The 23,704-nt window shown below is 45.5% G+C and overlaps 1 protein-coding gene across 1 annotated transcript in view; it reads left to right on the top strand.

Annotated features, from left to right (window-relative positions):
* Nucleotides 1-12,252: 12,252 nt before the first annotated feature.
* The window catches only part of RAB39B (RAB39B, member RAS oncogene family), a 29,037-nt gene continuing 17,585 nt past the window's right edge, over nucleotides 12,253-23,704 (top strand). Inside the window, exon 1 of the mRNA XM_075323923.1 lies at nucleotides 12,253-13,954. Within this exon, the coding sequence (XP_075180038.1) occupies nucleotides 13,740-13,954 (215 nt within the window). The 5' untranslated portion in view covers nucleotides 12,253-13,739. The remainder of the gene's footprint in view (nucleotides 13,955-23,704) is intronic.

Here is a 23,704-nt window from a genome sequence, read left to right as displayed (position 1 = left end):
AACCTGAGGGAAACATGTAGAAGCCAAAAGGGTTGTCCTAATAGTGGACAACTCATTTGAGCTTCTGTAACTCCAACTCTGTTCCCCACCCAGCACCACCACCTCCTGCTTGACTGACGACTCCTTTGCCTAAACTCACACAGCATGGAGGCTGTCAGTAAGGAGGAGGAGGTGGTGCTTGGTGACAAATAGAACTGGCGTGACAAAGGCTTAAAAAATGTGTACAAATAGTCCTTCAGTCTTATTTACAGTTATGGACAAAAGTGTTGGTACCATGAAATTGTTCCAGAAAATGAAGTATTTCTCCCAGCAAATTATTGCAGTTACACGTTTTGTTATGCACATGTTTATTTCCTTTGTCTGTATTGAAACAACGCAAAAAAACTTAGAAAAAAAATCAATTTGAACATAATTTCACACAAACCCCAATAATGGGCTGTATAAAAGTGTTGGCACCTTTTAAAAATTCTGGGTAAACAAGTTTATTTGAAGCGTTTGATGCTTATTTAAACTCATCTGTGGCAAGTAACAGATGTGGGCAATATGAAAATCACACCTGAAACCAGATGAAAAGCAGAGAAGTTGACTCAATCTTTGTATTGTGCGTCTGTGTGCCACACTAAGCATGGAGATCAGAAAGAGAAGAGAACTATTTGAGGACTTGAGTAACAAAATTGTTGAAAAATATCAACAATCTCAAGGTTACAAGTCCATCTCCAGAGATCTTGATGTTCCTTTGTCCATGGTGCGCAACATAATCAAGAAGTTTACAACCCATGGCACTGTAGCTAATCTCCTTGAATATTGACAGCATAGAAAAATTGATGAAAGTTTGCAAAGCAGGATAGTCCGGATGATGGATAAGCAGCCCCAATCAAGTTCCAAAGGAATTCAAGCTGTCCTGCAGGCTCGGGGTGCATCAGTGTCAGCGTGAACTATCCGTCGACATTTGAATGAAATGAAACGCCATGGAAGAGACCCAAGAGGACCCCACTGCTGACACAGAGACATAAGAAAGCTATACTGCAGTTTGCCAAAATGTATGTAAGCCAAAATTTTTCTGGGAAAGCATCTTGTGGACAGATGAGACCAAGATAGAAGTTTTTGGTAAAGCACATCATTCTACTGTTTACCAAAAATGGAATGAGGCCTACAAAGAAAAGAACACAGTACCTACAGGCAAATATGGCGGATGTTCAAGATGTGTTGGGGTTGTTTGGCTGCCTCTGGCACTGAGTGTCCATGGCATCATGAAATCTGAATATTATCAAAGGATTTTGGGTCACAATGTAATGCTCAGTTTCAGAAAGCGGGGTCTGCGTCCTAGGTCATGGGACTTTTAGCAGGACAATGACCCCAAACATAATTAAAGAAACCCCAAGAAATGGATGGAAATAGAGCATAGGAGAGTTCTAAAGTGGCAGCAATGATTCTGAATCTAAATCCCATTGCTCACCAGTGGAGAGATCTTAAAATCAGGGCTGTGGAGTCGGAGTCGGAGCTCATTTTGGTGGAGTCTGAGTCGGTATAAAATGCACCGACTCCGACTCCTAAAATATATAATAAATTGGGGACAGTAGTGCAATGCAGAACGTGCTGAATATTTTTTCATAGCAATTTGGGAAAGTTATGAAATGTCCTATAAATGGCTGTTCTATTCCTGATCTAAGGCTACATTCACACACAGCATTTTTGCGGCATTTTTTGAGGATACGTTTGTCAGCTGCAAAAGCAGATCAGCTTTTTAAAAAACCGCATCACCTGAAAGGTTTCTGAGCTCATAGATAATATTTTCAATAGCAAAAGCAGATTAGAAAAACGCCACAAAATGACTGCTCATTCTTTGTGAGGATCCTCACAAAACGCTGTGTCTGAATGCCCTATCTTTTCACCCATTGCCTTTGCTGGATGTCCGAAGTCACTGCATTTCACTGAATTATTTTGCCATCAATGTTCGATATCTTTGTAACAAGAAAGAAATTGTTACCAAGACACTGGCAGTAAAAGATACTAAAGCTCATCACAGCAGCCAGTTTCTCCAGGCCTTGGTGGAAAAAGTTCTGCAAGATTACGAACTCAAAAAAAGAGCAGATTCTTGCTATTGTAAAGGACACTGCTTCAAACTTGATAAGTACAATTAAACTGATGAATGAGAGTAATGAACAACAGCTAGAAGAAAATTTAGGAATTAGTATGTTAGAGATGGAGCCACAGCGCTGTTCATGTAACTGAGGAACAAACAGACATTACAACAGAAGAGCAGCAAAATGATACTTTAGGATTAGATGATCTTGGTGAAGCTGCTTCAAAACACTTTCCTTTTCATCACATGCGCTGTGTTGTGCACACGCTGTAGCTGGCAATAAGAGTCTGCAAGAGGGACCCCGGTTTCACACATCCAGAGTTTAGCCGGTTTGGCGGATGCGGCGCACTCCAGTACAGTGTATACAGTACAGTGGCAGCACGACAAACGCCGGTCACATGCGACATGTCATGTGACCGGAGCATGTGACCTGGACGTTGCGGCGCTGCCACTGTACTGTATCGTACTGTACTGGGGTGTGCCTCATCCGCCAAACCGACGAAAAGCTGGATGTGTGAAACTGGGCGGACATGCTGGAAATCTAATTGGAAAAGTAAGGAAGTTAGCTATTGCCGCCAGAACCCCTAAAATTGAGTCCATCTTGAAGAGACGTGCTGGGAAAGGGGCAATTGTTGATCAAGCCACTCGGTGGGGCAGCACTAATGACTGAGCGATTGCTTGAACTAAAATCATTTCTTATAGATATGGTGAATATATATCTAGCCAATGGGTTGATCTGAATTATCAAGAAACAGCTAATTTGAAGTACCAGATTCTCCAAATACAAAATTAAAATTTAACCTTTAATAAATTCATTAAAAGGTCCTCAACCAATAAAAACAAACAAACAATACATATAAGGTTTGGCCCCTCCTAAAAAGGAGATATATGCAGGCCAACAAATTCAGCTAATACCACTATGGTGATTGGGACTTGTCTCACCAAATGACTAAGGGGTGCTTCACACACAGCGAGCTCGCTGCCGAGATCGCTGCTGAGTCACGCTTTTTGTGACGCAGCAGTGACCTCATTAGCGATCTCGCTGTGTGTGACAATGAGCAGCGATCTGGCCCCTGCTGCGAGATCGCTGCTCGTTACACACAGCCCTGGTTCGTTTTCTTCAAAGCCGCTCTCCTGCTGTGACACACAGATCGCTGTGTGTGACAGCAAGAGAGCGACAAATGAAGTGAGCAGGGAGCAGGAGCCGGCGTCTGACAGCTGAGGTAAGCTGTATCCAAGATAAACATCGGGTAACCAAGGTGGTTACCCGATATTTACCTTAGTTACCAGCCTCTGCAGCTCTCACGCTGCCTGTGCTGCCGGCTCCGGCTCTCTGCACATGTAGCTGCTGTACACATCGGGTTAATTAACCCGATGTGTACAGCAGCTAGGAGAGCAAGGAGCCAGCGCTCAGTGTGCGCGGCTCCCTGCTCTCTGCACATGTAGCTGCATTACACATCGGGTTAATTAACCCGATGTGTAATGCAGCTAGGAGAGCAAGGAGCCAGCGCTCAGTGTGCGCGGCTCCCTGCTCCCTGCTCACACTGGTAACTAATGTAAACATCGGGTAACCATACCCGATGTTTACCTTAGTTACCAGTCTCCGCAGCTTCCAGACGGCGGCTCCGTGCAAGCGCAGCGTCGCTTGCACGTCGCTGCTGGCTGGGGGCTGTTCACTGGTCGCTGGTGAGATCTGCCTGTTTGACAGCTCACCAGCGACCATGTAGCGATGCAGCAGCGATCCTGACCAGGTCAGATCGCTGGTCGGATCGCTGCTGCATCGCTAAAGTGTGAAGGTACCCTAAGTGTCACTTAAATCCAATTAATTATTTATGGACTTTGATGTATCTCACTAAATATTTTTAGATTCAAAGTGGTTCAGACCATCTCATGGCAGAACCTTATAAGCAGAAGGATATGCCTCCCAACGCGTTTCGTTCTGAAGGAACTCTTCAGAGGAGCTTATGAATCCATTCCGGGTCTCGTAACATCATGAGCCCGTAGACATGTAATAGACATAGACTCATCACAGAGTCATATAAGCGGTGAATCCAAATCAGGTCCCATACAACATGGACCCAGCACCTGATCATGCACGTGGTAGGAGTGGCCGTGCTTCTCGCTCTATCAACCTTAAATGAAGGTCAATGGACACAGGTGGCTGAATTGAAAGAATTGCTTAATCACCCATTTTCCGTGACTAAAAATTACAAGCTGAGCATTTAACTTCTCGCATTTTCATAAGGGAGTGGAAGAAGTTGCTATATTGCCTGTCCCAAAGAGGTTTAATCGCAGATGGCATTTCTGCTTCAATGAAACGGAGAGTGACACAGCTATTGGAAAATAAAATTCTACTGGCAGCTGTTTATGTGAACCCAAGTCATTGTATACTGCTTGATGATAAACAGCTTACTAAAGGAAAAGAAGCTCTGACTGAGGTAACAGTTAGGATGAGCGGCTACAGGACTGCCAGGCGGAAGAGGACTTGGGTCCTGACAGTGCTACTTCTGCCATATCTTCATCCTCATCAAATGAGGAGTTTAACTTTGACAAGTATTTGGATGACATGGAGCAGGCAAAGCATTGCTGCAAGGAAAAAGATTTCACTCCATCTCCTATAACAGCAGATTGACCAGATTTCAGTAAATTTTTTCACTTACACTCAAAGAAATAGAAAAATGCATCCGTTCATCAAAACTGACTGTGCATGAGGCAATTCCTTTATACCTGGAAATTGTTAGAGATGTTGCCCATGTGGTTACGGCTTTGCCTCCAACCCAAGTTCTAGTAGAGAGGTTGTTCTCTAGCCTTAAAATTATTAGGTCAGATTTGAGGTCATCTATGAAGGAGGATCTGATGGAAGCAATTCTATTTCTTACAACAAATTCATAGACTGCACAAATGTTATTTAGTATGTTTTTGTTGAAAACTGTTTTTTTGCCACTTACATAGTGCATTACATAGTGTTATATATAACACTATGTAAGTGGCAAAAAACAGTTTTCAACAAAAACATATTAAATAATAACATTTAGTATAATGCTTATATTTAAGTGAAAAATTTATTGCAATACAATTTGTACATCAGACATTTAATCATCTTTATGATACAATAATCAAGATATTTAGATAGAACATAAAATATATTTATTGGAATACAACTTTAGAACACAAAAAACTAATAAATTGTAAATATGTAATACACTATGTAATATACAGTAGATTACATATATATCTTGTGTGTGTATGTATGTGTATATATATATATATATATATATATATATATATATATACAAGATATATACACAAGATATATATGTAATCTACTGTATATTACATAGTGTATTACATATTTACAATTTATTACAGTTTTTTGTGTTCTAAAGTTGTATTCCAATAAATATATTTTATGTTCTATCCAAATATCTTGATTGTTGTATCATAAAAATTATTAAATGTCTGATGTTCACATACACATGTTCATGTATTACAATAAATTTTTCACTTAACTATAAGCAATATATGTAGGAGTCGGAGTCGTGGAGTCGGAGTCGGTGCAAGGGAAATTGAGGAGTCTGAGTCGGAGTCTAAGGTTTGGCTTACCGACTCCACAGCCTTGCTTAAAATTGCTGTTTAGAGAAGGCGCCTTCAAATATGAGCGACCTGGAGCAGTTTGCAAAAAAATTGGTCAAAAATTCCAGTTGAGAGGTGTAAGAAGCTTGCTGATGGTTATAGGAAGCGATTGATTAGTTATTTATTCCAAATGGTGTGCAACCAAATATTAAGTTGAAGATGCCAACAATTTTGTCCTGCTTATTTTAGAGGTTTTCTGTAAAATAATGTCCAATTTGCCCTTTTTTACCATTTTTTTTCTGTTGTTCCAATACAAACAAAAGAAATAAACATATGTAATTGCAATAATATGCTAAAAAAAAACCTTCATTTTGTGGAACAATTTTAAGGGTGCCAACACTTCAGCCATGACTGTATATTTTGGGCACCTCTGGTCACAATTACTGTAATTGTGAACAGTTAAACAAGTTGAAGCTGAAATATTCTCTAAATCTCTATAATAGTAAAAGATTACATATTTCCTTTCTATATTAGGCAAAAAAAATCTTTTACATATTTCATCTTTTACATATTAACATTAACAAAAAAGGAAAATGGGCTGATGCAAAAGTTTGGGCACCCTGCATGGTTAGTACTTAGTAGGACCCCTTTGGCAAGTATCACAGGTTGTAAATGCTTTTTCTAGCAGCCAATCATCTTTTAATTACTGTTTGAGGGATTTTTATCCATTCTTTCTTGGAAAAGTTTTCCAGTTTTGTGAGATTCCTGGCTCGTCTTCCATGCACTACTCTTGTGAGGTCTAGCCACAGATTTTCAATGATGTTCAGATCAGGGGACTGTGAGGGGCATTGTAAATCTTCAGCTTACGTCTTTTGAAGTTGTCTATTATGGACATCAACATGTGTTTAGGATCATTATCCATTTGTAGAAACCATCCTCTTTTCAACTTCAGCTTTTTTATAGATGGTGTTATGTTGTCATCAAACATTTGTTGACATTTAATTGAATCCATTCTTTCCTCTACTAGTGAAATATTCCCAGTGCCACTGCCTGCATCACAACCCAAAAGCATGATTGATCCACCCCATGCTTAATGGTTGGCTAGATTTTCTTTTCCTAAAATTCTGTGCCCTTTTTGCTCCACACATACCTTTGATCGTTGTGGCCAAAGAGCTCTATTTTAACCTCCTTGGTCCACAGGACGTGTTTCCAAAATGCATCATGCTTGTTTAGATGTTCTTTTGCATTCTTTTGGCACTAATTTTTTTGGTGAGGACGCAGGAGAGGTTTTCTTCTGATGATATTTCCATGAAAACCATATTTGTGCAGGTGGCTCTTAACAGTAGAACAATCTACCATAACTCCAGAGTCTGCTAAATCTTCCTTAAGGTCTTTTGAAGTCAGGCTCTCACAGAACTTTTGCTTGGTCTTCCAGACATTATCTTGACCTTCACTTTTCCTGTTAACTGCCATTTCTTATTTTTGATATCTTCTTTCTGAAGGTCTTTTGCAGTCAAGCGGGGGATCTTATTTGCCTCTCTAGCAATCCTATGAGCAGCTCTCAGAAATTCTGCTTGGTCTTCCAGACCTTATCTTGACCTCCAGTGTTCCTTTTTAACTGCCATTTCTTAATTACAATGTAAACTGAGGAAAGATTGAAAACACTTTGCTATTTTCTTAAATAAGTATTTAAAATAATGATTTGATACACTGCCGATTTTGCAAGTTTTCCAACCTACAAAGAATGGAGAGGTCTGTAATTTTTATCGTAGGTACACTTCAACTGTGACAGAATAAAAAAAAAATCAGAAAATCACATTGTATGATTTTTAAATAATTAGCATTTTATTGCATGAAATAAGTATTTGAAACAATAGAAAAAAAATAACTTAATATTTGGTGCAGACACCTTTGTTTGCAATTACAGCGGTCAGACGTTTCCTGCAGTTTTTGACCAGGTGTGCACACTTTGCAGCAAGGATTTTGGCCCAATCCTCCATACAGATCTTCTCCAGATCTTTCAGGTTTTGGGGCTGCCTCTGGGCAACATTAAGTTTCAGCTCCCTCCAAAGATTTTCTATTGGGTTCAGGTCTGGAGACTGAAATGCTTCTTACAGAGCCACTCCTTACTTGCCTGGCTGTGTGTTTCAGGTCATAGCCATGCTGGAAGACTCGGCCATGACCTATCTATAATGCTGTTACTGAGGGAAGGAGGTTTTTGGCCTAAATCTCGTGATACATGACCCCTGCATATTTTAATACGGCGCAGTTGTCCTGTCCCCTTTGCAGAAAAGCACCTCCAAAGTATGATGTTTCCACCCCCATGCTTCACGGCTGGGATGATGTTCTAGGGGTTTATACCAATAAGTCCTATTTTGGTCTAATCTGACCACATGACCTTTTCCCATGCCTTCTCTGGGTTATTCAGGTGGTCATTGGGGAACTTTAAACGGGCCTGGACATGTGCTGGCGTCCTCAGGGAAACTTTGCATGCCTTGCAGGATTTTAATTCATGATGGCGTAGTGTGTTACTAACTGTAATCTTTGAGACTGTGGTCAGAGCTCTATTCAGGTCATTGACCAGGTCCTCTCATTTCGTTTTGGTCTGATTCCTGACCTTTCCTTACCCCACGATGCAAGATTTTGCATGGAGCCCCAGACCAACTAAGATTGACAGTCATCTTGTGTTTCTTCCATTTTCTAAAAACTGTACCAACCATTGTTGCCTTCTCACCAAGCTGCTTGCCTATTGTCTTGTAGCCCATCCCAGCTTGTGCAGGTTTATAATTTTGTCCCTGGTGTCCTTAGACAGCTCTTTGGTCTTGTCCATGGTGGAGAGGTTGGAGTATGGTTGAGTGTGTGGACAGGTGTCTATTATACAGGTAACAAGTTCAAACAGGTGCAATTAATACAGGTAACGAGTACAGAGTAAGAGCTTCTTAAAGAAAAACTATCAGGTCTATGAGAGCCAGAATTCTTTCTGGCTTGTAGGTGATCAAATGTTTATTTCATACAATAAAATGCAAATTAATTTAAGAATCATACAATGTGATTTTCTGGATTTTTTTTTCTTATTCTGACCTTCACAGATGAAGTGTACCAACGATAAAAAAAATTACAGACCTCTCCATTCTTTGTCATTGGAAAACTTTCAAAATTCGGCAGTGTATCAAATAATTATTTTCCTCACTGTATATACACACAAGAGCAGCAACTGAGAATTACTCCGTGCATACAGACAGAAGTTTATGTAGCATATGTAGCTCCACAACATAAACTACAATGAATTTACACAGCCCCCACACTATATACTGTGCAGAGAATATAGTGTGGAGCTTTGAATAACTATATAGTGTAGAGATATGCCACTGTATATAGTGTGGATTTCACACTATATACTATATACACATGTAGGATGCGGTACTGCAAGGAAGGTAGATTTCTCCCAGCAACTGCCTTTCACACTGGTGAGCAGCAGGGAAGAAGGTCAAACCTGGCCTGGACCTTCTTTGATAGTCCAGGTTTTTTTGTGGCAACACCTGAGGTGCACAGCTGCAGGGTTAGCACATAATAAATAGGCAGCCAGAACTTCTCAATGTTGTAGATGGTTGGGCTGGAAGCTGAAGCAGTCTTAGGGGTTTTCCACAATCTGAATGGACTGGCAATTCCTGGACCTGTGTAAGGCCGCTTTCACATTGCGTTTTTACCTAAGTTCACTGGTCCCGTTGGGGGCATCCGTCCGAACCCCCCATCCCTGCAAAATGTGTTTCGGATGCATTCGCCGACGGGGCCATTGACTCTAATGGAGCAGACGAAGTCAGCGTGTGCTCTGTCTTGCACAGTTTTCGGGCATATATGGTTTCTGCAGGCGGACACCCGAACGTAGTCCGAAACCCGTTTGTGGGGGAAGGGGGTTTGGACGAATGCCCCGCCTGGACCAGTGAACGTAGGTGAAAACGCAATGTGAAAGCGGCCTTAAGCTGTTTATCAAGTTGGACTTTTCCTTTGCATTCCTGTCTGAAGTAAGGGCCGCTTTACACGCTACGACATCGCTAAAGCAAAGTCGTTTGGGTCATGGAATTTGTGACGCACATCCGGCTGCGTTAGCGATGTCGTTACGTGTGTCACCTATGAGCGATTTTGAATCGTTGAAAAAAACGTTCAAAATCGCTAATCGGTGACATGGCGGTCCATTCCCAACTATCGTTGCAGCTGCAGGTACGATGTTGCTCCTCGTTCCTGCGGCAGCACACATCGCTATGTGTGACGTCGCGCTCATCTCCGCCCCTCCGCTTCTATTGGGCGGCCACTTAGTGACGTTGCGGTGACGTCGCAGTGATGCCGAACGCACCTCCCCCTTGAGGGAGGAATTGTTCGGCAGTCACTGCGACGTCGATGAACAGGTATGTGCGTGTGACGCTGTCGTAGCGATAATGTTCGCTACGGCAGCGATCACCACATATCGGCCGTACGACGGGGGCGGGTGCAATCGCGCTCGACATCGCCAGCAAATGTGTAAAGCAGCCCTTAGACTGTGCTTTGTTATCAGTGTGAATAAAACACTGACTTTTTGGATTGCAAATCTGTGTGATAACTGAATAATATTAATTAATAAAACCATCTCTGAACAAAGACTCCATTATTCTAGAGTCTATCCAAAGAGACAGGATAGCCTCAGATGTCCGAGAGAATGTAATAGTAGCATCCATTTTGTAATACCGTGTTTACCCGAAAATAAGCCCTAGCAGGAATTTTCAGCGTTTTCGGCGTACGGTTTAAATATAAGTCTTACCCCAAAAATAAGACCTTGTCGTGGTTCAATAATGAAGTGTCCATGCAGCTAAAAAAAGTTAAAGAATGCAGAACACTTCATTATAGACAGCAGACACCGCCAAAAGAAGACGAAAGAAGACATTGCAATCATACTCACCAGACGCCGAACGGGAGGACCTGTAGTGGAACACACACCCACACATAGCAGATTGCACACATTCTTACCTCAGATCACACACGCACATATGATCGCATGCACAATCACACATCAGATCACACACACACATGCGAGGACCTGCAGTGGAACGCATGGAGGACCTTCAGGTCCTCGATGTGGTCCACCGCAGGTCCTCACACTCCACTTCAAAATGTCGCAGGTTCTCCTGCCAGCCAGAAGCAATAGGAATCACCGGATGTGGTGTGTGTGTGAGTGCAATCTAATGTGTGATTGTGTTTGCAATCTGATGTGTGTATGAATGTGTGATCTGATGTGTGTGTTTGTGCCGGCCAAAATCTTGGGAGGAACGATGTAGAACATACCTACTGGTAGTGCCCGCCAAAGATCACAGGAGGACCTTGGAGTATGCAGCTGTCCAGTGTCTGGTAAGTATGGTTCTCCTGGGAAGGGGGGTCTTAACCGAGAATAAACCCTACCCCTAAAGTAAGCGCTATACATTTTCAGGGCAAAAATAATATAAGACGCTGTCTTATTTTCTGGGAAACACAGTATACCACACTGACATCCATTTTTCTGTACAGTGTTCTAAACACACAATGCTTTTATATTTGAATTTATAAAAGATACATTTCTTGCAGCACTGACCTTCAAGCTATCTCTGAAGGAACATTACGTTTTAGCCTTCAAGACTTGTCTATGGCCTTGAAGCCTCCTGCTGAAGAAAGCATGTAATGTCTAGTTCTCATAGATAAGGTTTGAGGGACACACACACCCCCATGGCAGTATGCCCACACTATGTTAATCAAAGGCTTGAGATGTAACCTATAAACACATTAGTTTGAAATTAAAGGGGTTGTCCAATCGGCGCTGGCTTCCATCTCTCAAGTTTGGACCAAACTAGTTAATCAACAGGAAGTGAGTCCAAAGGTGAGAAAAGAAAGCTGGCGCTGATTGTACGCGGGGCTCGTGTGACGTCACAACCCGACGTGAGCTACGGCACCGCGAGCACGGACACTGCTGCAAGGGCACCGTACAGGGTGTGAGTGTAGACTTTTTTATTTTACCAGGAGGAAACGTGGAATAAGAGGGGTTGTCCTAGTAGTGGACAACCCCTTTAATTTCAAACTAATGTGTTTATAGGTTACATCTCAAGCCTTTGATTAACATAGTGTGGGCATACTGCCATGGGGGGGGGTGTGTCCCTCAAACCTTATCTATGAGAACTAGACATTACATGCTTTCTTCAGCAGGAGGCTTCAAGGCCATAGACAAGTCTTGAAGGCTAAAACGTAATGTTCCTTCAGAGATAGCTTGAAGGTCAGTGCTGCAGGAAATCTATATTTTATAAATTAAAATATAAAAGCGTTGTGTGTTTGTAACACTGTACAGAAAATGGATGTCAGTGTCTTATATTCCAAAATAGATGCCACTGCTACATTTTGAGGCTATCCTGTCTGATTGGATAGACTCTAGAATAATGGAGTTTTTGTGCAGAGACCGTTTCAGTAACAATTATTGTTATTATTGTTCAGTTATCATTGCAGTCAGTGGCTGTGGGGGATGATGACTGGCACAGGGGAGCGGCTGCTCGGAGCAGTACGGTAGAGGCCGGGCCGCTGCGTGCATAGTGCCGTGATTACGGCGGCTGCTGATGCCAGTGATGAGTCAGAGTGTTTGGTGCTGATGTTGCTGCCATTTCGTCAGCTCGGAGCGGGCAGCATCCTCCGGAGCCCGGCTCTCCACCCTACGGCATCCTCCGGAGCCCGGCTCTCCACCCTACGGCATCCTCCGGAGCCCGGCTCTCCACCCTACGGCATCCTCCGGAGCCCGGCTCTCCACCCTACGGCATCCTCCGGAGCCCGGCTCTCCACCCTACGGCATCCTCCGGAGCCCGGCTCTCCACCCTACGGCATCCTCCGGAGCCCGGCTCTCCACCCTACGGCATCCTCCGGAGCCCGGCTCTCCACCCTACGGCATCCTCCGGAGCCCGGCTCTCCACCCTACGGCATCCGCCGGGGCCCTGCATCGTCTCCTGTGCATCGCCGTGCGCCTCCAGCCTCGCACATCAGCTGATGCTACGCGGCCGGTACGTGTGCTGATCCCGGCATCCATCCCCCGGTAGATGCCTGGCTCCAGCTGCACCGTCCTCCCTGCAGAGATCACCGTGCAATGTGCGCGCCCGCTGATGTAACTCCTTATATGCCGGCGATTGCAGCCCAGCGATCCCAGGCCTGTGCGTAATACTCATCGTCAGCAGCAAAATGGAGGCTGCCTGCCCTTCCGTCCAGGCCTGCCCCGCTGTCATGGCTGCGCCGATCACACACCTTCACTGATCCCTGCTTACCTGGTGCCCGCCCCCCGGAGGCCCCGCCACAGCTGCACCCAGGGGATTCTACAGGCAGGGTGCGGAAGCCCCCAAGCCCTGCATCAGGAGCCACCGAGCCCTAAACCAGGAGCCCCGCAGCAGGAGCCACCGGGCTCTTCACCAGGAGCCCTTCATCAGGAGCCACCGGGCTCTACACCAGGAGCCCTGCATCAGGAGCCACCGGGCCCTTCACCAGGAGCCCTGCATCAGGAGCCACCGGGCCCTACACCAGGAGCCCTGCATCAGGAGCCACCGGGCCCTACACCAGGAGCCCTGCATCAGGAACCACCGGGCCCTTCACCAGGAGCCACCAGGCCCTGCACTGGGAGCCACCGGGCCCTATACCAGGAGCCCTGCATCGGGAGCCACTGAGCCCTGCTTCGGAGCCACCAAACCCTACACTAGAAACTATACATCGGGAGCCACCAAGCCCTGAACTGAGAGCCCTGCACCTGGATCCACGGACCCCTGCATCAGAGCCAAAAAAGCCCTGCACCGAGAGCCCTGCATCAAGAGCCACCGAGTCCTGAACCGAGAGCCCTGAAGTGGGAGCCACCGAGTCCTGAACCGAGAGCCCTGCAGCAGGAACAACTGAGCCCTGCACCTGGGGCCGCCGAGCCCTGGACTCTCAGTATTGGGGTCGGTCCCTCCTCTCTGCTCTCCCCCGTGCACGGCTGTGAGAGGCTCAGACCGTGCACACACGTGACTCACGGACTTCAAAAAAGAAAGCAGAGATTACCTGAAGGAGGCCATTGTCTGAGCCAGTCATGGAGGCAATCTGGTTGTACCAATTCCGTCTCATCGTAATTGGGGACTCCACGGTCGGGAAGTCATGTCTCATCCGGAGGTTCACAGAAGGCCGCTTTGCCCAAGTGTCTGACCCTACGGTGGGAGTGGATTTTTTTTCACGGCTAGTGGAGATTGAACCAGGCAAGAGAATCAAGTTGCAGATCTGGGACACAGCTGGCCAAGAGAGGTTCAGGTAAGGGACGATGTCAGTTGACTGGGGGTCCGCGAACTGAGCCCACATCCCGTACTCTGAGGCTGCGTACCCGTGTGGTGGGCATACTGTGCCCTGACCACTCTGATCTTTTACCTGCTCTTTACACAATCGCTTGAGTTCTGCAGGTAAACAGCTGTTTTTTCTTGCAAAACCACCCAACAATTCGGCCCCTTGGCGGCATAGTACGTTGCATCTGGACGCAGCCTCAGGCCTTGATTTTATCGAGTGGGAACAGGACCCATATAAGGGTGGCATGGCGCCCTCTTGTATTTTGCTAAGACTTTAATTATAACGTCATATTCTGGGCTCATTCTGAAATATTCGGCTGCCAATTGAGTCCCAAAGCGTGGCATGTAGCACCACCATAAGGTTAGGGCTACCCAGCAACTGTAGACTTACAGCCCTTCCACAACCGCAGTTTGCTCGGATCCGCTGCTACATTGTGTTGCTACAGAACCAAAGGGGTCACATTGTAACACAATACAAGAAGGTCACTAGAAATCCAACTGAGCCTTAATTTGGTGACTTGCCTGTTGGGGCAGCGTAGCTGTCACAATGTGACCCCCTTCAATTCTGTAGCGCCACAAGGAAGCAGCACCACCGAGTGGCCAAAGTCACCATGTAGACCTAGCCGTAATGACTCGTGTGCATGAGCCTTTAGGCCGGGGTCGCACATAGTATACTTGGTACATGACGCAATATGGTTCGCTACACCGTTCAGTACAATGTGTGTGGTCAGGGAATAACACAGGCCTCATTCAGACAGGTGTCTTGCCCCGCGACTTGGTTCCCCGCGGCTTTGACCCACTCGCCTTGTCCCTGCGTCTTTTCCCCTGTTTTGTTTCCCGTATTCACATTTCTTCAGATACGTGTGCATGAGCCTTTGGGCCGGGGTCACACATAGTATACTTGGTACATGATGCAGTAGGGTTCTCTACACCATTCAGTACAATGTGTGTGGTCACGGCATAACAGGCCTCATTCAGACTGGTGTCTTGCCCGGTGCCTTGGTCCCCCGCGCCTTTTCCCCTGTCTTGTTGCCGTATTCACAGTTCTTCACAGACTTGTGTGCATGAGCCTTTGGGCCAGGGTCACACATAGTATACTTGGTACATGATGCAATAGGGTTCTCTACACTGTTCAGTATAACGTGTGTGGTCAGGGCATAACAAAGGCCTCATTCAGACGGGTGTCTGGTCCCTTCTCGCCTTGGAACCCCCCACACCTTGGTCCCCCGTACGCCTTGGTCCCCCGTACGCCTTGGTCCCCCCCACGCCTTGGTCCCCCCACACCTTTTCCCCTTGTTCTCCGTATTTCCAGTTCACATTTCAGATGTGATGCTAGGAGCTGGTCAGATCCACTGAACAGAAGCTGCAGCTCTGTAGGGATCGTGACGGTGAGAGCCGGGTGCTTCCTCCATTATTGAGTCTATGAACCATGGATGGTGCTCAGATCACAATTACCGCTCCAACTGCCTGGTCTCCTGACCCAAGCATTGTACATACCTGTCAGCAGAGCCATTGGTCGGGCCGGGTATTGTGATCCAAGTATTATCCATGGTTTCATACACTTGTGAGTAGAGATGAGCGAACCTCTGAAGGCTCGAGTTAGGTTCGTTGAACGGAGGCCCCGTTTGACAAACGTTCAACGAACCATTCGACGAACCACTCGAACCCCATTGAAAACAATGGGAGGCAAACACATAAAAACACATTATACGTGTACACATACAGTTAATAAACATTGCCATAACACTTACAGGTCCCCACGATGCGTCCTGCATTCGGTCTCCTGCCGCTTTTCCTTCCGATAATGGCTGTGTCCTCCTGGTAACCAGCACTGGTGATAGGACCTATCGTGACGTCAAAATAACATGTGACCAGTCACGTGTCTATTATCTCATTGGCTACAGACTGGTCACATGGCTAGACGTCATTGCTAGGTCCTGTCAGTGCATCTCTCCGGTAAGCGGTGCTCGTTTGAGCATGTCCTTTTATCGGCGAGATGCTCTGGCACATGATCGGCTTCCCCGTCCATGCATGTCGGAGCACTTTACAGAGTCAGCCCACATGCAGGGACTAGATGCCACAGCCAGTGAATAGCGGCACCAGGAATCACGTGATCGGAGCACCATTGCTATGGTAACCAGTCTGTGAGCGGTGACGTCACCGCTTACAGCACGCAGCTGCTGCTCACTCACTGAGTGAATAGACTGCACGGGAAGCAGCAGCGTCTTCCTCCCATGCAGTGCTGTCTGATGTAGCAGAGCTGCATGGGTTGAAGGAGAAAGAAGACAGAAGAGCAGGATCGTGGAGGGCTGACAGGGAGTATTAAACATGGAGTCTCTAATGTGTTTGTGTATTTATTTCTATTAAAGTATTTTTCTCTGTGTAGTGTCTTTTTTTTTAACCCTTTATTGGAGATTCTTAATGGCCGAGTCAAACTTGCCTGACATTAAGAATCTCTGGCTTAATACTAGCTAGTAAAACAAAGCTAGTATTAACTCATTATAACCCAGCAAGCCACCTGGCTTCAGGGCTGCTGGAAGAGTTGGCTACAGCGCCAGATGATGGCTCTTCTATGAAAGCGCCATTTTCTGGGATGGCTGCGGACTGCAATTCGCAGCCGAGGGGCCCAGAAACCTCGGGCTAACCTGTGCCGCGGATTCTAATCCCCAGCTGCCTAGTTGTACCTGGATGGACACAAAAATGGGGCGAAGCCTATGTCGATTTTTTTTTTTTTATTATTTCATGAAATTCATGAAATAATTAAAAAAGGGCTTCCCTATATTTTTAGTTCCCAGCCGGGTACAAATAGGCAGCTGGGGGTTGGGGGCAGCCCGTAGCTGCCTGCTGTACCTGGCTAGCATACAAAAATATGGCGAAGCCCACTTCATTATTTTGAGGGGCAAAAAATTCCTGCATACAGTCCTGGATGGAGTATGCTGAGCCTTGTAGTTCTGCAGCTGCTGTCTGCTCTCCTGCATACACTAGTGAATGGAGCATGGTGAGCCTTGTCGTTCTGTAGCTGCTCTCTGCTCTCCTCCATACAGACAGACAGCAGCTGCAGAACTACAATGCTCAGCATACTCCATCCAGGACTGTATGCAGGAGTTTTTTGCCCCCCAAAAAAATTACGTGGGCTTCGCCATGTTTTTGTATGCTAGCCAGGTACAGCAGGCAGCTACGGGCTGCTCCCAACCCCCAGCTGCCTATTTGTACCCGGCTGGGAGCCAAAAATATGGGGAAGCCCCTTTTTTTTTTTAATTATTTCATGAATTTCATGAAATAATTTTTTTAAAAAAATGACGTGGGCTTCGCCCAATTTTTGTGTCCAGCCAGGTACAACTAGGCAGCTGGAGATTGGAATCCGCAGCTCAGGGTGCCCAAGCTTTCTGGGCACCCCTGCTGCGAATTGCAGTCCGCAGCCGCCCCAGAAAATGGCGCTTTCATAGAAGCGACATCTTCTGGCGCTGTATCCTACTCTCTCAGCTGCCCTGGTGACGGGTGGCTCGCTGGGTAATAATGGGGTTAGGGCTAGCTGTATATTATCAAACCAAAATCAAATTATGTTAGAGAGGATCATTTATGTATAACCAGAGAAAAAAACTCTGTAAAATGTCACATTTATTATTTTCATTAAAATATTAGATTCATTCTAAAATACTGGAATAATATCCAAATACACAATTACCAAGTCGTGATATGTGATACTAAGGTGAGGTCCTGAATTAGGGCAGTGGACAAGGGGCGTGCACCACCAGTTGTAATTATAAGGTATCACAGTAATGGGATAAGGGGACCTAATATTCCCTGATGTTGATCCCTACCTAACAACGGAGGTCAAATACACCTTAATTTTTGGGGTGCCCCCCGTTCCTCGGCGGCTAGCCCTATTTGTCCCTGTCACTATTTCTGACCTAAAACCACCACCAGGTGCAATGTGCTGGAGTGCTTACGTGGTCATGTGTCATGATTTGGTTATGCCGTCATTTAATAACCAATTATCATGTAATTATTAAAATACTCAATTCTCAGCTCTACAATTACCTATATGGCTATTAGACTGAGAAGATGCATGAACTAATGGTCTGAGCAAAGATATGATGGACCTGAGGTCCTAGTACTTATCCTGCCAGGACTATCTTGATCCCGACGCGTTTCCCCCCAACGTCTTGGGGTTCATCAGGGGATGTATATATATATCAAAATGTCTCTAAACATTTTGGGCCATCAATCTCATCATTATTCCGTCCACAAATTAGATAGGTAATATTGACTTGTCCTTTTGTAGGTTCAGTTTGTGTCCTGAATCACCCTGTCCGGTGCTGGGCATGGGATGAGACCTCCTCCCCGATCAGAAATACTGCTGGAGGTTCTGTAAACAGTGAGTGCCTGCAATGGCAATATTTCACTGTGGCATCAGCTCCATATCATATTATTATATTATGGAGCTGATGCCACAGTGAAACGTTGCCATTGCAGGCACTCACTGTTTACAGAACCTCCAGCAGTATTTCTGATCGGGGAGGAGGTCTCATCCCATGCCCAGCACCGGACAGGGTGATTCAAGGCGTTGGGGGGAAACGCATCGGGATCAAGATAGTCCTCGCAGGATAAGTACTAGGACCTCAGGTCCATCATATCTTTGCTCAGACCATTAGTTCATGCATCTTCTCAGTCTAATAGCCATATAGGTAATTGTAGAGCTGAGAATTGAGTATTTTAATAATTAGATGATAATTGGTTATTAAATGACAGCATAACCAAATCATGACACATGACCACGTAAGCACTCCAGCACATTGCACCTGGTGGTGGTTTTAGGTCAGACATAGTGACAGGGACATATAGGGCTAGCCGCTGAGCAACTGGGGGCACCCCAAAAATTAAGGTGTATTTGACCTCCGTTGTTAGGTAGGGATCAACATCAGGGAATATTAGGTCCCCTTATCCCATTACTGTGATACCTTAGAATTACAACTGGTGGTGCACGCCCCTTGTCCACTGCCCTAATTCAGGACCTCACCTTAGTATCACATATCACGACTTGGTAATTGTGTATTTGGATATTATTCCAGTATTTTAGAATGAATCTAATATTTTAAATGAAAATAATGTGACGTTTTAGAGAGTTTTTTTCTCTGGTTATACACTAGCTGTATATTATCAACTGGCCCTAAGCCCGAAATTCCTGGTGTCATGCCAATATTAGACATGGCCACCATGATTTTCTAGTACAGATAAAAAAAAAACACCACACACAGAAAAATATTTTTATTAGAAATAAAACACAACACAATTAGTGACTCCATCTTTATTGAAATAAAGAACCCCCCCTCCGCAGTAATCTTGGGTCAAGGGTCCTGCGCCGTCCAATCCGGGTCCAATATCATCTGATCAGTTTGCTGGAAGGCAAAGCGATTAGATGATGTGTCAGGTTCAAGGGCCTGAATCACATGACACAGCAACTGATTGTATAAACGGCTTTTATACAATCAGCTGATGCATCAGTGCAAAAAACCCCCCAAAAAACTACACACTTCTGTGCAGATTCCTGTCCGACAGCATCAGCTGATAGTTTAGCCGGCCAGGCGGTAAAAAGCCGGCCTCACCGCTCGACTTATAGTGTCAGCTGATTCCGTCAGGTGACCGCATCAGCTGATCATTGCCAGGTCTGAGAGAGAGAGAAAGAAGAGAGAGAAGAGAGAGAGAAGAGAGGGAGGGAGAGAGAGAAAAGAGAGGGAGGGAGATAGAGAGGGAGAGAGAGTGAGAGAGAGAGTGAGAGAGGAGAGAGAGAAGAGAAAGGAGAGAGAGAGGATAGAGAGAGAAGAGAGGGAGGGAGAGAGAAAGAGAGAGAGATAGGCGAGAGATAAGAGAGGGGGAGAGAGAGAGGGGGAGAGAAAGAGAGGGAGAGAGAGAGAAAGAGAGAGAGAGAGAGAAAGAGAGAGAGAGAGGGAAAAAGAGAAAGAGGGAAAAAGAGAGAGAGGGAGAGAGAGAGGAGAGAGGGAGAGAGAGAGAAAGAGAGAGAGGAGAGAGGGAGAAAGAGAGAGAAAGAGAGAGAGGAGAGAGGGTGAGAAAAAGAGAGAGAGGAGAGAGAAAGAGAGATAGGAGAGAGAGAGAGCAATGCAGCCTCTTTCCGTTAACTGCTCCGATTTTAGAGGTGTGTCCCGTGGCTCACAGCTGATGTCCAGCTCCTCCCCTCAGTGCATAATTAAATTATAAATAAATAATTATAATTTAAATTAAATTTTTTACCGGAACACGAACTCGTGAAGTACTGCTTCTTAGGCGAGAGCTCTATCCATTGAGCCACTGGCTCTATTGAGAAACATAGGCAGATTTGGTTATCTTGGCTTCTGCATTGCAGACTGAAGTCCTGGCGACAGCACGGCTTATTTCAGGTGCTGCTGGAGAGAACACAGATTGCTCCCTGTCATCTTCATGTAGCAGAGCTGACAGTGTCGTGTGGATTACTTTGGACCTGGATTGTTGTTTTGGGATTAATAAAAAGGTAAATGAGGGTTTTTTTTATTCCAAATAAAGGATTTTTCGTTGTGTGTGTTTCTTTACTTTCACTTTCAGGTTGATCATGGAAGGTGTCTCGGGGAGACGCTTGTCATGATTAACCTCTTATTACCCCGATTGCCACCGCACCAGGGCAATTCGGGATGAGCTGGGTGGAGTCCCGGGACTGTTGCATCTAATGGATGCGGCAATTCTGTGCGGCTGCTGGGTGATATTGTTAGAGTGGTGGGCTCCCCATAATGTGGCGCTCCCCATCCTGACAATACCAGCCTCCAGCCCACCAGCGGCTGTGATTGGTTGCAGTGAGACAGCTGTCACTCATCGTGGGGGCGTGTCTGACTGCAACCAATCATGGGCGCCGGTGGGCGGGGAAAGCACGGAATAACTTATTGAAGAATGAATCGGCAGCCATGTTCAAAAAAGGAAATGCCGCTGGAGATTTGTGACAGCCGTGCATCGAGACGCCCGTGATCGGTGAGTAGGAAAGAGAGAGGGATTGTGCTGGGGACGCAGGACGCATGCAAATGCGAAAGGTGCGCACATACTTACTGTGGAAAGCCACGCTTCTGGTGCTCGAACCGTTCTCGAACGTAACGCGAACTGTCGAACTTTTAGCAAAAGGCTCGCGTTCGTCGAACGACTCGAACACCCCCCAAAATCACTCGAAATGAAATTGGCGAACCTCGAACATCGCTCATCTCTACTTGTGAGGTCGGCCATTTGTTTCACATTCTATAAATGGAGGCCAAAAGTGTTCTTTTGACATTTGTCTGGCCGGATTGCCTCTGCATACTGTTTTTCACTGTATAGGAAAGCGAAGCAGGCTGCAATTTCTTATACAGAGGGTCACTATACAAAGATGTAGACTTTAAAGGGGTCCCTATCAGTGACACCGCTGGACGTACCCCTACTGGGCCACAAACATCCTGTGCACCTCTAGAAGTGTGGAGATAAACCGGTCTGATTAAAACCTGTGCTCAAACTAGTATATAATTATTTATTTTTTTTAACAAAACCATCTGCAAAATGAAGTCTTTGGAGATGTTCCTTAATGTATTTCCACTGCGGAGATAATGCATTGGAAATGCTGTAGCAAAGTAAAGTAGCTGTGGATATTGACAAAAATCCAACACTGCACCCTTTACATTGCAAAGTGTTGACCGGCTACAACCAGTGATTGGCTGCAGCGGTTACAGTCCCCTGTGACAGGACATTATCTCTGCAGCCAGAAAAGATTGACGGGGAACCGGACAACGTCAAAGCAACAGTAGTGGGGCATCGGTGAGTGTATACGGGCATGTAGGTGCAGGTCCGTGCAAAAGATTTAGGCAGGTCTGGGTATAATGCTACAAAGTAAGAATGCTTTGAGAAATTGAACATTTTATAGTTTATTTTTATCATTAAATGCAAAGCGAATGTACAAAAGAGAAATTATTATTTGACATTTTTATATATTTACGTCACTAATGTTTCCAGTCGTATTGATAATCTGTATGGAATCTTTGTCATTAGTCTATGGCAGAGTCTGAAACACTCTTCAGTCTTGTGGTTTTGGCCCAAATGCAAAAATTAATGAGAATACAACACAGGTCTCATATGTTGCGTGTCATGTCTGGAAATGTCCAGAAGTGGCCTGGCTGCCCTTAGAAACCAGCCACCTTTTCTTATCCATTTTTTGCTACGGACCACGAGAACACTTCTCTGAGACCATATCCAGACAGGTAACCCATTATGGACATATAAATACATGACACGCGTCATATTAAAACCTGTATTATATTCTCATTACTTTTCAAAATTAAATTGATAAGGAATTAAAAGTATTTATTTTGCCAACTTGTATAGTTACATACATACATACCTCAACATTGAAACTGAAACACCGAGAAGGAAAAGTCACAGAGTTCTGGAAATCACAGGATGGATAGACGATACTGATATCAAATGATGAAAAATAGAAACAATTGTTGAGCTTGAGCACCACGTGCAGAAATCCCTGCACTTAAGGGGGCTTTACACGTTGCGATATTGTTAATGAATTATCGTCGGGGTCACGGTGTTTGTGACGCACATCCGGCGTCATTAACGATATCGCAGTGTGTGACACTTACGAGCGACCTTAAACGATCGCAAAAGCGGTCAAAATTGTTTGCCGAGGAGAGGTCCTGAAACAAAAAATCGTTCTCTGCTTATTAACGATGTTCCTTGTTCCTGCGGCAGCACACATCGCTGTGTGTGACACCGCAGGAGCGATGAACATCTCCTTACCTGCCTCCACCGGCAATGCGGAAGGAAGGAGGTGGGCGGGATGTTACGTCCCGCTCATCTCCGCCCCTCCGCTTCTATTGGACGCCTGCCGTGTGACGCCGCACGAACCGCCCCCTTAGAAAGGAGGCGGTTCGCCGGCCAGAGCAACGTCGCAGGGCAGGTAAGTCCGTGTGACGGGGGTAAGCGAGGTTGTGTGCCACGGGCAGCGATTTTCCCGTGTTGCACAACCGATGGGGGCGGGTACGATCGCTTGCGATCTCGCCAGCGAGATTGCAGCATGTAAAGCCCGCTTTACAGTCTTGTCTGCTATCAATGAGGTTACTAATGGATGTCTGAGGAATGTTCTGCCACGCTGAATGCAAATCATCAAGATTCTCTGCTGGTGGCTCCCTTTATTATTGCTCACCAATGACGTCCTAGATGTGCTCAATGGGTGACAAGCCCGGAGATGCGGCAGGACATGGCAGCACATTTAATCCACACAGGCTGCTCACAGTAGCACCAACAACATGCGACCTGGTGGCGTTATGTTGAAAATTGCTCCTGGGACACTTCAGAAAAATATCTGCACTACTGGTTCCACAACCAAATCAGTGTAACGCCAAGCTATTAGTGTACCTATCATACTAGGGGGGCCCAGTTATCTTAGGTTATGCCACCTCACAGAGTAGGACCAGTGTGATGTGCCCTCATGGCATTACCCACATGGTCTCATCAGATTAGCAGTAAGGCGTATAGGGATCCATTTTGTACTGTAAGTGATATTGGACGTCACATGCCAGCAAACATTGTCCACGCAAAGCATCAAAAGGCGTTATACAACATTGGGCTAGAGATGTGCCATTGACCTCATCACTGCTTTCATATGCTATCATAGTGCAAGGCTAGACTCTAAGGCTATGTCCGCACGTTGCTTTTTACCTCCTTTTTTGCT

This window comes from Anomaloglossus baeobatrachus, chromosome 9 (assembly GCF_048569485.1).
Source record: "Anomaloglossus baeobatrachus isolate aAnoBae1 chromosome 9, aAnoBae1.hap1, whole genome shotgun sequence".
In the NCBI taxonomy this organism is placed as follows: domain Eukaryota; kingdom Metazoa; phylum Chordata; class Amphibia; order Anura; family Aromobatidae; genus Anomaloglossus; species Anomaloglossus baeobatrachus.
Note: the sequence above shows the minus strand (reverse complement) of the source record. Positions and strands in the feature narration are given on the sequence as shown.